The sequence below is a fragment of the Carlito syrichta genome, unplaced genomic scaffold, assembly GCF_000164805.1.
Source record: "Carlito syrichta isolate Samal-C Ts95f unplaced genomic scaffold, Tarsius_syrichta-2.0.1 Scaffold221453, whole genome shotgun sequence".
NCBI classification, from domain to species: Eukaryota; Metazoa; Chordata; class Mammalia; order Primates; family Tarsiidae; genus Carlito; species Carlito syrichta.
The window spans coordinates 18413-33432 of NW_007165549.1; the positions used below are offsets into that span (position 1 = coordinate 18413).

Here is a 15020-nt window from a genome sequence, read left to right on the forward strand (position 1 = left end):
TTGAACATTTCTGTCAAAATACAGGGATCTGCTGTAACAGATTCCAACACACACACACACACTGTTCAGGTGACTGCTGAGTCCTCCCGTGCATTCACGGTGCTTCGAAAGGGATTTTTAGTCTTGCTGGTGCTGGCACCCAAGAGTCCTGATGCCACCTGATCCCCTTCCTTCCGAAGAGAAGTTCACAAAAAGCTTACCCAGAGCTTCAAGTCCCAAGGCAGCCTGGATCAGTCACTCCCTTCACACATCATCACCTTTCAAAGCAGGGAGTGATACAAGGGTAATGTTCATTTATCTGATAACTCCGATTGTAAGAAACACTCAGACATGGTTTAACTTCTACTGGTATTGCCAGTGACATCCCTACACCAGTCTGCATGTGCCCAAGGCCCTGAACACTAGTTTGGAAGCCAGCCGGACACGTCTGTAGCGTGTAAGATGAGGTGTGTGTGGTAGATACAATCTGCTGACAGCTTGGTTGTTCCGATGTGGGATGGCGATACTGCAGTGAGGTCTGCTGTGTCTGATGGAGATACTGAGGTTGCTGAAAGTGAGCTGGCCGTGAGGGCTGGGAGGCCGCCTGGAACACACTGAGCTGTGCTGACTGGGCTCCTGCCTGTCCTCTCTGCTTGTTTGCTTCTTTCACATCATTATCATGAGCACTGAAACACGGAGACAAAGGAGGAAACTGTTAACAATGCTACTTGAGAAGAATTTAAAAGGAAGTCATGTCCCACCCCCAAGTCCTAAATGGCTGGCTCCACGACCTGCCACCACTAGCATAATTCCACCAACAGTGAGACCTCAGCGGCACCCTGAAACAACTTCTAGCCCAGGAAGTATGTCTACAATAAGCCTGTAAGTGTGACTGCCACTTTGGTAACATCCTAGTGGCCCCCAAAATTCAAAGACGTGGGAATGGGGAAGATGTGCCTGGACTGATCTCAGAGTTATTGTGTCTCAGAGATACAAAAGCAGTGCCTTTCCCTATCATGTGCCCAGAGTCATTCTACTGACAACTTCTACCTGGTTAACAGCCAAAGGGACTTGCCTTCCACAGAGTTCTGCTCATACAGGGGCTTGTCATGGCAGCCGGCAGCTGCCAGAGGCAAGTATCCTGAGAACTCTGTGCCTTTGAGAAGTTGTTTTTAGGGCACCCTATACATGAAGAAAAAATGTTAACGAGAATTTACAAACACAAGAACAAACAGGCTTACATCAACAGGCGTTCAATACACTGCACTAAGAAATCCCAGGAGTAAGCAGTGAGACGGTGCAGTCTTGTAGGCCACGTTGGAGAAAGACGAAGTATAATCCTCGAAGAAGCAACACATGCAGCAGCTACTAAAGAAGGTGCATAATTTAGAAAGGCATAATCTGTGGAGACACCAAAAATGAACTTGAGCAACAGAATACACAAGTCACAACAGGCGCACAAGTCACTGGCTGGCATTCACCACTCACCTTGCAAAGACACTTCCAGGAAGTAGTCTGCATACTTGGCCATGTAGAGTTTAGTTTTTTCCAAGCAAATCATGGGCCAGCCATCATGAAGATCCGTTTCATGTACAGCTTCAGAGAGATAATACTCGATGAAATGGGCAGCTGTCGGCAGGCAGAGGTTCCACTGGAAGGTTTCTAATAGTAAGAGTTCCATGTGTAGCAAGTTTTGTTTTGTTAATACGAGATTCATGTTGGTCATGCAGCCCAGGCTGTTGAGCTGCTCCAGCTTAGGCACACTGTCTTCCTTCTCTTCAAACTTACCTTATAAGAAAAGAAGTGGGGAGAAAATGTCAGGCAAGGAGCCTTACAGTCTAGTGAGTACAAGAGGAGTTGCTGTCTCACAGCCCAGATTTAGATTCAGAGCATTCTTTGCCCTACCTGACACAGATATGACTGTGCCGGAACTCTGTGGTTTTCACATTACATTTGCAGATGTTCTTTCCCAGGGCCGTCCTCCCCAGTCTTCCCCATCCCGTGAAAAAATATGCTTGAAACATGGAAATATTTTGATCTGTGTTCTATTGCAGAATGGAAATAGTTATGTGTGCCAACGAAAAAGTAACACTCAAATCTTATCGGCCAAATATTTTCAGGATTTTTTTTTTTGCAGGCGGGTAGTGGCTGGTGAGAAAAAATTATTTTATTTTAAAAATAAGTTTTAAAAATTCAATGTCACAGCTTTATCTGAAGTCAAGAATAGTACCAGCTTCACATCTTCTATTTCACCTTGGCATGTTTTCAGCAGAATCTCAATTATAGAGAGATAAAGAGACTAGGAAGGAGCTGAGTATGGAATAGTTAGCACAAACATTATCATCCCACAAAGAGCCCATCCCTCCTCTTCTGCATTTAAAAAAAAATCTAGTTTAGTCTGCTAAACAAATAAAAGGGGGAAAGGGGAGGCGCTTTATACCCTCTTAAATCCCCTTACTCAAAGAAGAATAAGAGTAAAGATAGTATGATGGCTGAATTTCATTATTCAAAGGCATTCATTTCTTTTCAGGAAACACTATCTATAAGGTTTCAACTACGCATGCTGAAGAATAAGATTCCTTTCCCAGCCCCAGAATAATGTTCCTATAGACTGTGTACCATCTTACATTTTTATTTCCAAATAAGTATTTACTGCATTTATAAACGTTTAGGCATTTCTAGAACTGACGGCTAAAGAACATTCACCAACTATCAAATATGGTTATGATTTTCCAGATTCAGCAACAGAACTCAGGAGCTGTCTCAAGTCTCCGTGGGTGTCTGTCCCACAGTGATCTACAGAGAAGAGGAAATCAGAACCAAGGCTACCTCCTTCTCAGTATCATGCTCTAATCCACATTTAAGTCTTAAAACAGTCCTTTTATATAATTATTATGGATCTCTCACAATAGATTTTCACATACTTGTTCTAAATTGTTAGAATGTTACTAAGTAAGCATATTAACTTTATCAAAACTTTTGTTTTAATATTTTGATACATTTAAATATATTTTGATAGCAATTTCAATATATTTGGCTTTCTTGGAAATCTTATTATTTCCATTTAAAGACAATTTTTTGGGAAAGAACCAACAATTTTTTGGAAAAGACTGCCAAAACAGAAGAAACAGAAGAGTTACTTTAAGACGTTTCTCTCCTACAAGGGATGGGTTTGTGCCATATGTCAAGCTGCTTCAACAAATGGTTATGGCCAGCATCACTCAGCTCAGACACTCAGTATACAGACAATGGTGACTGATCAGGGGTGAGGTGGGTAAAGGGAGTATTTGCGCATGTTGGCCTGTCTTGTGGCTGGAGAGAAAAGTGCTGCTGACTGCCTTGGTCTTTGCTTAGGGAGCAGAACTAGGATAGCAGCTTTTGTCTCTGATGCCAGGAGCTTCTAAGTTTATGTCCTGAGAAGAACCTAAGCCCAAAGAAGCAGGAGTGATGGATGGGGCAGAGATGAATTTCTTTCTATTTAAATACTCTTGAAATACAGTCGCAGGTAGGAGTTGATCCAAGCTCACAAAATTAAGATTTTCAAAATTACAGACAGCCCTTCCCAATTCAAATCACATAAATTTTACAAGGTTTATAGCATATACTTAGTTGAAAGTGTTAAAGTAGTCTTTATGTCACAGTTATCCAGCTTCATCACTGATAAAAGAGAAGAGGAAACCCTGTTTTCAGTATCATAAAGTGAACTTCAGAAGGATGACGTCGGCTTTTGGGTCCTTCTGGGTGAATCATCACAGCTTTCAAGCATCCTGCCATTTGTGTGGCAGAGCAATGCTGGCCATGTACTTCAAAGGAATACTGTAAAAATTAATGTGTTTATTTATATCACGCTTGAAGTTCCTTTGAAGAAATTAATATACCATAATTCAAGGGTCAAGAATGTTTAATATTATCTCCTTGAAACTTTCAATCTTGGAAAAAAAATTGCTCACAACCAATTTCACTACTCAAGAAACCAAGGTAGCGAGGTGGACCAATTCATTTAAGGTCAAATAAGTTTAAGTGAAACCAAAATTGGAAGCCAAAAGGGAGATTTATGCTTGAATCTCCAAATCAGCACTTCCACACAAAAGTACTGTACCAGGTTACATAGGAATACAAGAATGACACTATTAAGCATCTCTGAAATTTTTGTATTTATAACACATTCAGCTGTTACAAGTGTGAAAGACACTGCACGCTGACTTGCACAGTAAAACACAACTTGCATACTGCCTAAGTAACTGTGCTTGGATTTTAATTCAGGTTAACTTTCTCATTATATACAGTGACATAAGTATTCAGATATACAAATATTAAAGGATTTCAGTGCGTGATGACATCAACAAGTGCTAGCATTCACATCTATAGTTTTTTGTTTGTGCTGACTGCTCTGTGTATGTATTCTAAATCTACTTATCCACAATACCACACACAGATCAAAACTTCAGTTTCTTCAATGGAAAGGAAATACCAGAAGCCATGTGATTATATTGATAAAAGCCCCAAACAGGAAATAAGGGCACAGGAAATTCATATCTGCTTCCTAGAAAATAAAGAATTAGAGGCCATGGAAACAAAACACTGGGTTGTCTTTCCTTTATAGGAAGTGTTCAGATCAGCCATGGAAGCTGACATACTTGTTTCAAAGTAAGTAATGAAGGATAGGCACGTGGTAGAGATTTGTGTCCTGAGTAGTGCATGGATCCAATGTTTTTGTAAGCTCTGGCAACCCATACTCTAGTCTTTTATTACTAAGTGGAGGAAAAAAGTCATCCTTAACATATACTATGAATCATCACAAATTTATAAGGCATCAACCAAATATAAAAATGGGTAAAAAACAGGAAGAAGTGATTCATAGAAAAAATTCTAAGCTCATTAAAAACGGAGATGCAAATTCAATCAAATTTGAGATAATTTTTCATAGATCAGATAATAAAGTAAAACACTTTTCTAACCAAGTATTGGTGGACAAGGGGAAACAAGCATTTGTTATAGACTGTTACTACTAAAAGTCTATTATCTCACTTTTGGCTTCATCTTAACTCCAAGATCATTTCTTAGTTACACAAGACCTTGAGCAGATTATCATAACCCTTATCTTCAAGATGGCTTCCATACACTCTACAAATCTAATGCTGGTCACAGAAGCCAAGGGTATATACATGAAAGAGTTGGAATATGAGAATTTCAAGTCAGGGTCCATTTTAGAATAAGCCAAAACCTTTAGGGTAAGAGAAGCAGGCTAAAGATTATAGAACAGGCCGGGAGCGGTGGCTCGAGCCTGTAATCCCAGCACGTTGGGAGGCTGAGATGAGGGGACTGCCTGAGTGCACGGGTTCGAGAACAGCCTGGGAAACTTGGCAAGACCTCATCTCTACAATAAATAAAAAATTAGCCAGGCGTGGTAGCGCATGCCTACAGTTCCAGCTACTTGGAAGACTGACGTGGAAGGATCACTTGAGCCCACAGGTCGAGGCTGCAGTGGCCGTGAGTGTGCCACTGCACTCTTCTAGCCTGGACAACAGAGTGAGACTCTGACTCAAAAAAGAAAGAAAGAAAAAAGATTACAGAACAGATTTAGTTTATGAAGGAATTATAATGCTAAACTCTTTGTTTCAATTTTCAGAGTGCTTTTAAACATATTACCCCACTTGATCCTCAAAACTCTGTGAGGTAACTGTCTCTATTTCCATTTAAAACTAACCTGAGGCTCAAGGGTTGTTGAAATTCATACTCCTAATAAGATACATTAAAACCCAGGAAATCCATCACTATCTTGCTCTAAAACACTGCACCCCACTCTCTAGTCAGATACTCTGCAAGCCCTTCCTTCCTATCACTATTAGTGTAGACACCCAGGCAGCTGGATAAGCACCTGCTTCTGGAACTTACAAGGTGTGCCCCGTCTTTGGTCAAACTACCTACAGTTCTCCAACTTATTCCATCACTGGAATGTAACTGTCACCCAGTCCTGTCACCCAGTCCTGTCAGCTGCAAACTGTTCATCTTTCTACAAAGGACACCCATCTCGAAGCAGGGAGCAGCTGGGAGGGGGTACACACAGAGTTCAATCATTCTGTAAGGAGAAAAGCATTATTTGTTTATGATAACTAATTGGATAGTTGCCATGGGTATCTAATTGTAAGACAAGAGAGTATAAGAATGTAAGCAACACCAGGATGAACCCCACAAACTTAAAACAGACATCAGACACTGACAACAGGCTATCAGTTTATAAGCATCCTAAGCTCTTTTGCTGTAAACCTATAAACTGAGGGTAGGGGAGCGGCTGGACCACTGCCAGCTGGGGGCCAGCCTCTTAGACTCCTGACCCTGGAGTAGAACTGACAGCTCAAGTTCTTTTGACCTCGTCCTACTTGGGGACCCTGAGATCCTAAAGGATGCCTCACACACATTCCCACTCTCCAATACAAAAGGAATGGGTTGTAACAGCGGTTCTTTTTTTTCAAGAAAAGGGGGGTTCAAGTACTACCAGTAAAAGGGAGGTATCCAGTCCTTTCAGTGACAGATGATAAATGATTCATATCTGAACTCCAGCAAATATAGACTCTAAAGCCTAGTTATTGGAAAATAAGCCAAAATTGACTATCAATGACCAAGAGATTAAACCAATTAGTCTTCAATGAAATATACTGATTATGACCTTAAAACTAACAGTAATATCTAATGTAAAAACAGGAACAGTTGAAAACTCCATTCCAACCAACGTCAGGTGGAACCAAAGATGAACCTCCCTCTTGGCCCACCCCACACTTGAAGGATAGCAGCACAGAGCAAGTGAGACTTGGCAATGTTACCATGACAGTGATAGCCACACAGCAGCAAAAAGTTACTTTCCACTAGTGATTCCAAGTTGTTAAAATAACTCACTTGCATGTCTGATTTCCAGTGTCTATAAGAAACTAACATTCTACAGGATAACAAAAAGTCACTTTTTTTGTGGAATCTCACATATCTAACCTATCAAGTGTGTGTTTCTCCAATCTTACACAAACTATTAAACCCCAAAGGGCTTCAGAGCCAGTGATGAAACACATACAGTATTATACACGTGATTACTTATGAGCATGAAACTTTAATTAAAGGTTAAATTAAAGGCTAATTATAAATGTACAAGCATTACCTCTCTGGCTTCTGGGTGGGGAAGGGGTGGGCGATGTGTCTACATCTCAGAGGACAACAGATTAAAGGGGTGATACAGATACTCAGGAAGTAGACAGTATTCTGCTAAAAATTTGGCTCGAGGTCCGTGGGAAGAGAGCTGGAGGATGAGACTAGAAAGGTGGCAGGTCCAGATGGCAGGCTCTGAATGCTGTATTAAGCAGTTTCTACCTTAACACAGGGCAGGGGGAAGTCTGCCACGCTGTGTTTTATTCACATTCTGCCTGGTTCCACAGAGATCTGAAATGACTTACAAAAGGGCATTCAAGGGGACACGATAAGTAGTTGAGATCACCAGATCAAAGGAAGAATAGAGTAGGAAAATAACATCTGAGAAGAGATAAGTACCAGAGATGATACCATATAGGACTGCATTTGGTTTTAGGTTTATAAGCAGCCAAAGCACAGAAGTGTTTTTGAAAGACCTCTGGAGGCATAGGTGTAGGGGAATGTTCCTCAGACAGCCACACTGGATCCCAAAACCTCAAGGGGGTTAGAGGTGAAGGTTGTCAATATATCTACAAACTACTTTGAAATAGGGCTTACATTTCTATTGCAATGACAGATAATATAAAAACTACATTACTGATTCAACTTCAGCATAAAATACAATCTTCTCACATCATAGAAGAAGAAAAACTCAATTTCAATTTCCTTCCTTGCCTTCTCTCCTCAGGAGGGTACTAATAAGCAAAGAAACTAGTTTCAGGAAGATGTTACAACAAAGGCGCCAAGAGGTCCATCAGCATATTCTGTACTGAGTGACAAGTATGGTTGTATCAGATTGATCTTGACGCCTACCAGTCAGCCTAAGTGAAGGTTTTCACATTTGTAGCAATTGCACATTAACTTTCAGTTCATCAAGCCAACTCATTCATTAAGTAGTCAGTAGGAAGTATTCTAATATAAGTATATGGTATCCTTAACAGTTTCTCAACTTCAGCTCCACGGATGTTCTGGACCAGAGAATTACTTGTTATGGGGAACTGTCCTGTGCACTACAAAATGTTTAGCAGCACCCCACACCTTATGTACTAGATACAAGCAGCACTCCGTACCCCAGGATGTGACAACCAAAAATTTCTCCATACATCGTCAAAGGTTCTCTGTGAGACAAAACTGCTTCTGGTTGAGAATCATTACTTTAAGACTTGTTCTCAACTGGAAGGTACATCAGAATCACCTTTGGAACTTTTAAAAAGTTAGAAAATTCCCAGGCCCCATTATGTAGATTCTGATTCAGTAGATCTGGGGTGGTCTAAACATTTGTATCAGAATCTCCACAATGTAGGGCCAAGGCACATATTTTCAAACCATTCTAGAGTCACTTTTAAATGCCTAGTTAAGAATTATTGTGCTGAGAGGCATTTTGTTTATATCAGGAAACTGGAATATATAGGATTTGGTGATACTTCATTAAGTGCTACATAAATTAATTTTATTATATAAACAATGGAAATTTCTAGTCATGTAGTCAGATTCACACTTACTTGCTAAAAGCAGACAGGAAAGCGCAACTAGATGGAGCTGTTGGATAGAGATGTCATAGCGATCCATAAACAAGTCCAGCAAATAGACAGCAAGATGTCGGGCAGATGGGCAGAGTGTAAAGCGATTGCTCACAATGGCAATCAAGTCAGCAAAATACCGCCTGAGACTTAGTTGAGGGGACTGGCCTTTGTAGGAGGGCAACTTCAGCTCCTAAGTAAAGAGGAACAGCATTTAGTCAGACTTATCTGTAGAAGTAGCCCCACAATGCAAAGACTTAACATTGTTTTTCTAGAACATTACTGTTGTAAGTCCCTAAATCATATTTTCTTTGAGTGAAACACAAAAACAAACAAGTTGGGTGGAGGATAATAAATGGCATTTAAAATTTAACTTAAAATCAAACTACTCTCCTTATTCTTAACCACTTCTGGTGTGACCAGTTATACATGTTGTTTCTTGCTTTATGGAATGGATGCATTCTATAAAGAGTTTTAATAAAGGAATCCTGTTTTCCTACCAAGTTGTTTTCAGAAAAACATCCTTACCAAAAAAACCAAAGACACAACACATACACCCTTCTCCAAGAAGCTCAAAGCTTTTGATTACTTAGTTATAAGGTAAGATAAGTGGATATAATCCTGGTATGCTGCGTACTGTATTACACTTGCAGAGATGTGGGGACCAGTATCCATACACTGGCATCTTCGGATTTTGTTTCCCTTTTAGCAGTTTGATGATCTCCCCTTTGGCATCATCCTTTCATACATCTAAAATCACTGTTCAATTTTAGAACTATATTATTAAATGATTTCCAGAGCATAAAGATGGAAAGCTTACAAATTCATCTTATATTACCACGTGATCCAGCAATTCTATGTTTAGATATATACTGAAATCAAAAGAACTGAAAGCAGGGACTTGAACAGAACACCATATTTGTACACCATGTTTATAAAAGCATTATTCACAATAACCAAAAAGTGGAAACAACCCAAATGCCTATCAGTAGATGAATGAATAAACAAAATGTGGTATATATATACAATGGAATACTATGCAACTTTAGAAAGGAAATTCTACATGGGTGAACCTTAAGCCAGTATGTTAAGTGAAAAGTCAGGCACAAAAGGACATTTATTATATGATTCTACTTATATGAAGTACCCAGATAGTCAAATTCATACAAACAGAAAGTAGAATCATGGTTATCACAGGCTGGAGAGTGGGAAATTGGGGAGTAATTGTTCAGTGGGTACAGTTTCAGTTTGGGAAGAGAAAAATGCCTAAAGATGGATAGTGGCAGTGGTTGCAACTATATAAATGTACCTAATGTCACTGAACTGTACACTTAAAAATGGTTAAAATATTAAGTTTTGTTATGTGCATTTATAATAAAAAATAAAAAAGGAAATTACACATTAATGTAATATTTCCTAAAATAAACTAGTAGCCAATGTAATTTAGTAATTTATCAAAAAAAAGTATCAACTGTAGTACACCCCAGAAATACAAGGATGGTTTGATATTAGAAAATCCATTAATGTCAAAATAAAAATCAATACATAAATATGCAATCATTTTGATAAATGCCCAAGCAGCATCTGACATAATGGCAACCCTGGAAGAAATAAGGATATACATTTATCTAGTGAAGGAAAGGAGGGAGAGAAGTGAAAATATCTCAAATATTAAGAGCCAGCAACTCTCTTGGAGATGAGACAATAGAAGGATTGCCATTCTGGCACCTACTAAAGACTTACATACATGGATAGGAGGACCTATGTGGTAACAATGGCATTTTAAATTAGGAGAGAATACATGCATTTAATATTTAGTATTTCTGCCACATATGATAAAAAACTACACCCCCCCCCCGAGTCAGAGTCTCACTCTGTTACCCAGGCTGAGTGCAATGGCATGATCATGGCTCACTGCAGCCTAAACATCCTGGGCTCAGGTAATCCTTTTGCCGCAGCCTCCGGAATAGCTGGGACTACAGGCGTGCCCCACCACACTCAGCTAATTTTTTCTTTTTGGTAGAATGAGATATCTCTATGTTGCCCAGGCTGGCCTCAAACTCCTGGGATCAAGCAATTCTCTTGCCTTGGCGTCCCAAAGTGCTAGGATTACAGGCGTGAGCCACTGTACCCGGTCAAGAACAAATTCCTTATTTAGAGACCACTTACAAATCAGTAAGAAAGAGGCAACAAATATGAACAGATAGTTCACAGGAAAAATACAATACAGCCAAAAACGTATAAAGCAATTCCTGGTCTCATTCAAATTTAAAGAATTAAACAGTTTTTCACTTACTAGATTAGACTTTATCAGTATTTACCTGTGATAACAAGAGAAATAAGGAACTCTCACATACTATTGGTCAGATTGACCACTGATACAATTTTTAATGGGTAATTAGGTAATTATAATTAAATCTTTAAAAATGCTGATACCCTTTAATCTAGCAACCCTAGGTCTAGGCATCACTCTACATTTAAGGAGGTTCTTTGTAGCACTGTTTCTGATAGCAAAACAGTGGAATAAAAAAGCTTAATGCCCCCAAACCTAGATGAATCTCCAGAGAATTTCACTGAGTAGGAAAAGTAAAGCCCCAAAAGGTCCATGATTCCATTTACCTAACATTCTTAAAAGGACAAAATTATAGAAATGGAGATCAGATTAGTGGCTGCCAAGGGCTAAGGTGGGGTATGAGCATGGAGGAAACAGGGTGGGCTTTTCATAACAGGGCGACTTGAGAGATCCTGTGGTAATGGAGAATGTTCTATATGGACTTTGTATCTCTACAATATCTCAGTTGTGATACTGTACTAAAATGTCTTAAGATGCTACCACTGGAGGACACTGGGTAAAGGGCATAGGGAAACCTCACAGTGTCATTTCTTACAACTGCATATGCAACTACTGTAATTTCAAAATAAAAAGTTTTAAAGACACATGATACCTATCAACAGGGAACTGGTTAAATAAACTACGGGGCATCAATTCAAAGTGGCAGTAGACCTGTATGTATTGATATGGAAAAGTCTGATAAATTGAGGGTGGAGTTGGAGAAAGGTATAAAACAGTGAATATATATATTATGATGTCTGTGATAACAGAAATATTTTTCTTGAAGATATACAAACTTATTGGGCATCTTTTCAGGGAAGAACAATAATGGTGATAACCCTAGAGGACCAGGGAATTGTGAGGGTTGTAGGAGGTTCATTTTAAAACCTTCCTTTACTATCTGAAATATTTTTAACCCTGTGCAGCCATCACTTAAAAGTTTTTAAAAAATATATTAGCAGGGGTTACTTGAATGATAGGCTAATGGGCCATTTTATGTTTTACTTTTTTTTGTATAAGTGAGAAAAGTTTAAACAAACACTACTGAGGAAAAAAAAAAAATTTCTTCAGATAAATATTTGGTGACTTCTCATGTAGTGCCTAAGATTTTTCTTTTCTCCTTCACTATTTCTGTAGATCTTTACAGTGGTGTAAATGAGTTGCAATTTTACCTTTGCTGCCATCATGTGACATTTACAGAGCATCGTCCATCCATGTAGACATGGGTTATTCCTGCTAACCGGAGGAACAAAAGCTGGAAAAACTGTCTCAAGCCTCTTTCTAGCAGGTGAATCAAATACAGAGAACATTAACACAATATAGTGATCACAGGGTATTATGGAATACTGAGGAAAAAAAAAAAAAAAACTCAGCTTAAGGGTTAAGGAGTTAGGGGGAAAAAGAAAAGCCAGGGTAGGTTTTCTGGAAAAAAAGGCCTAACCAGGGTTTTAAGGACTCCCTGGGAAACATACATGGAAAACACTGATGAACTTTACCTTCCTAAAGTTTCTCACAAAGTTAGAATTGCTCCCATCTGTTATTAAGGCTCCTAAAAATACCTTCTCTAACAGCCTATGACACTAAGTATACATAGCAAAAAATGATAAGGAGAAAAGGCAACACAAGCGTTTAAGGGGACAGCTACTTTATTGGATTTTTTGGGGGGAGGCAGTAAATTATATTTTACAAAAAACAGTACAGCTGGCATGAGGATTTCCATTCATTGTAATTTTTACTCATCCCTAGTAGATACAGTCACACTAATTACTTCTTTGCAAACCTTAGGTCTAAATATAGAACACTTTCCACAGTATCTCAATGGCAACTGCCCAAACAAAGTCTAAATGTGGATGCTCTAAATTATAAAAAAGATTAGACTATGAGGGAAGGGATCACGTCTGTCATCTACTGTTACTGCTCTAACTCCTGGCATAGCATCGCAAACATCCCAAGTACTCAACATATAGAACAAACAAACAGATAACTATCCGGCTAAATCACCAATTAACAGCCCAGAATTACCATCTCTTTTCTTTGAGAAAAGTTCATTTTCACTTCCTGCGGTGTATCATCTCTCCAGTTCTACAAGTTCAAGTTTTACTGATTGATGTAAATTCTCTATAAAGTTTGTCAAATCACAAGACGTGCTTAAAGTAGGGCTCAAAGGTACAATAAGGACACCTTTGGGCAGCATGCTACAGACAGTCCAAGACAACTTCGGTAACAATCCTTCAGACCTTGGGCTACTCTCCCTCTACTAGCTCATAAGCAACTTGAGTGCAGGGTCGGGTCTTGTTCCTCAGACCCTCTAGAGACTAATGCATAGAAGCATCCAACAAATCTGGGTCTTTAAAAAAATCCACTTCCAACCTCAACAGACAAAATTAACGCAGATAACCACTCAGAATTAAAATTATCTACACACAAAATATAAGAATTGAAAACGATGGGGATCACCAAGAAAAATCTTTCAAGTTTCATGTCAATTAAAAAATGTATGTTTTTCCTGAAAGGAGATTTAAAAAAAAAAATGTATCTTTAACATCAAATAATTAGTTTCAACACGTACCAGAGGAATAAAGGGGCTGACACTTAAAGAACTTTTTGAGATATACACAACTATCATATATCAATGTTTAAAAAATGGAAACGTTTCAAACGGAAAGATGGCATCTGAAGGAAAAAAACATCAAAAGTGTATCTGTAAACTTTCAATGTGGCCAACCTGCAGCTCTTTCTCTAACACTCCAGAGATTCTACAGTTGGAATTATGTGGCACAAATGATCGAGGGGGGCTGAGGTGTGTAGTCAGTGCCTAAAAGACTGAATGTCAGCTAATAAACACCATTTAGAAATCTCAGGCCTCAGAAAAGGGTCCAATTGTAACAATTTAGGTCAGAAAAAGGTTTTCCAATCTACTTAATTCAAGATACAGGCTCATGATCATCCCAAGAGCTCAACTCCAAGGGTCAGAATGTTCTTTATTAAAGAGCCAGCTGTCTTGCTTCTTTCTCAATTTTCTAACTTAACAAATGGTTCTCTCTAGCCAAGGTGAAGCCTGCGTTCAGCTAGAGATCACTTTGAATCTGGTCTCTCTTCTGGTTATCGAAGAGGAAGGGATGTCTCATTAAGCTCTCTTGTGACAGGCAGGTTAAAACCGCCACTTAGGGGCAACAATACAGACTTTGCTTTGTGCTGAAAGAGTCTATTTTCTTCAATATCTATTAAGTATACGAGGCCTGCTTGCGGCCTTTGATAATAGCAGAAGCCCAGATCTTGAGGGTAAGTCGTAACAACAGTTATCACCCTGTACTGCTTTGATAAGCCAAGCGTTGCTCCAAAATTTCACAACTGCCCCAGTCACAAGGGACATCCCGTTACCATTCCTCATTTTACAGGTGAGGAAACCGAAGAAACGAAAATCAGCTTGTCCCCAAACCTCACAGCCCATTAGTGGAAAGGCTGGGGAGCTCATCTGGACAGACAAGACTCCGACGGAAAGCTGCAAGCAACGTCCGCTGGCGAACGCGAAGGGCTGCTCCGCCCCATACAAACTCAGCCCGTATGGAGCCTTTCAAAACACAAGATCGAACCCACGCTCCACCTGGAAACCAGGACGTCGGAACGTCCCTCTCCGCCCCCAACCCCGCAGGTAAGTCGCAGCCCGTCCCGGCCCATCCCGGGAAGGAGCCGGAAAGTTGATGAACTTGAGCGCGCGCGCGCACCCGCCTCTCCCGGCCTGGAAGGCAGCGAGCGAGGAGCCCGCCCGGGCCGGCGGGCCTCACCTTGTACCGGAGCGCCTGGTGGATGTCGGCGGCCAGCTGTCCTCGCCACCACTGCCCCTCCAGCTCCATGGGACCCGGCGGCGCGCCCGGCCCGACGCGGCGACCTCAGCCTGCAAGACACAGCCCAGGCGCGGTCAGCGCCGCGCCCGCTCCCGGGGCGGGACCCCGCGCCGCCCGCCCGACCCCGCGGCGGCCGCTGCCGAGGGCGCTGCCCAGCCGGCCGGGCGCCGG

General features: G+C 40.4%; 1 protein-coding gene across 3 annotated transcripts; it reads right to left on the reverse strand.

Annotated features, from left to right (window-relative positions):
- Positions 1-100: 100 nt before the first annotated feature.
- CCNJ (cyclin J) lies at positions 101-14905 on the reverse strand. Of its 3 annotated transcripts, none has more exons than XM_008051681.2 (5): positions 14790-14905; positions 8655-8865; positions 1468-1767; positions 1221-1344; positions 101-665 (listed from the first exon to the last, which is right to left on the reverse strand). In XM_008051681.2, exons 1-5 carry the CDS (start codon positions 14856-14858, stop codon positions 254-256), a joined length of 1116 nt encoding a protein of 371 aa, XP_008049872.1. In that variant the 5' UTR covers positions 14859-14905; the 3' UTR covers positions 101-253. The 3 variants fall into 3 exon arrangements, with proteins under 3 accessions (XP_008049872.1, XP_008049871.1, XP_008049870.1); XM_008051680.2 differs by having other exon boundaries at positions 1221-1347; XM_008051679.2 differs by having other exon boundaries at positions 1221-1380.
- Positions 14906-15020: the final 115 nt, after the last annotated feature.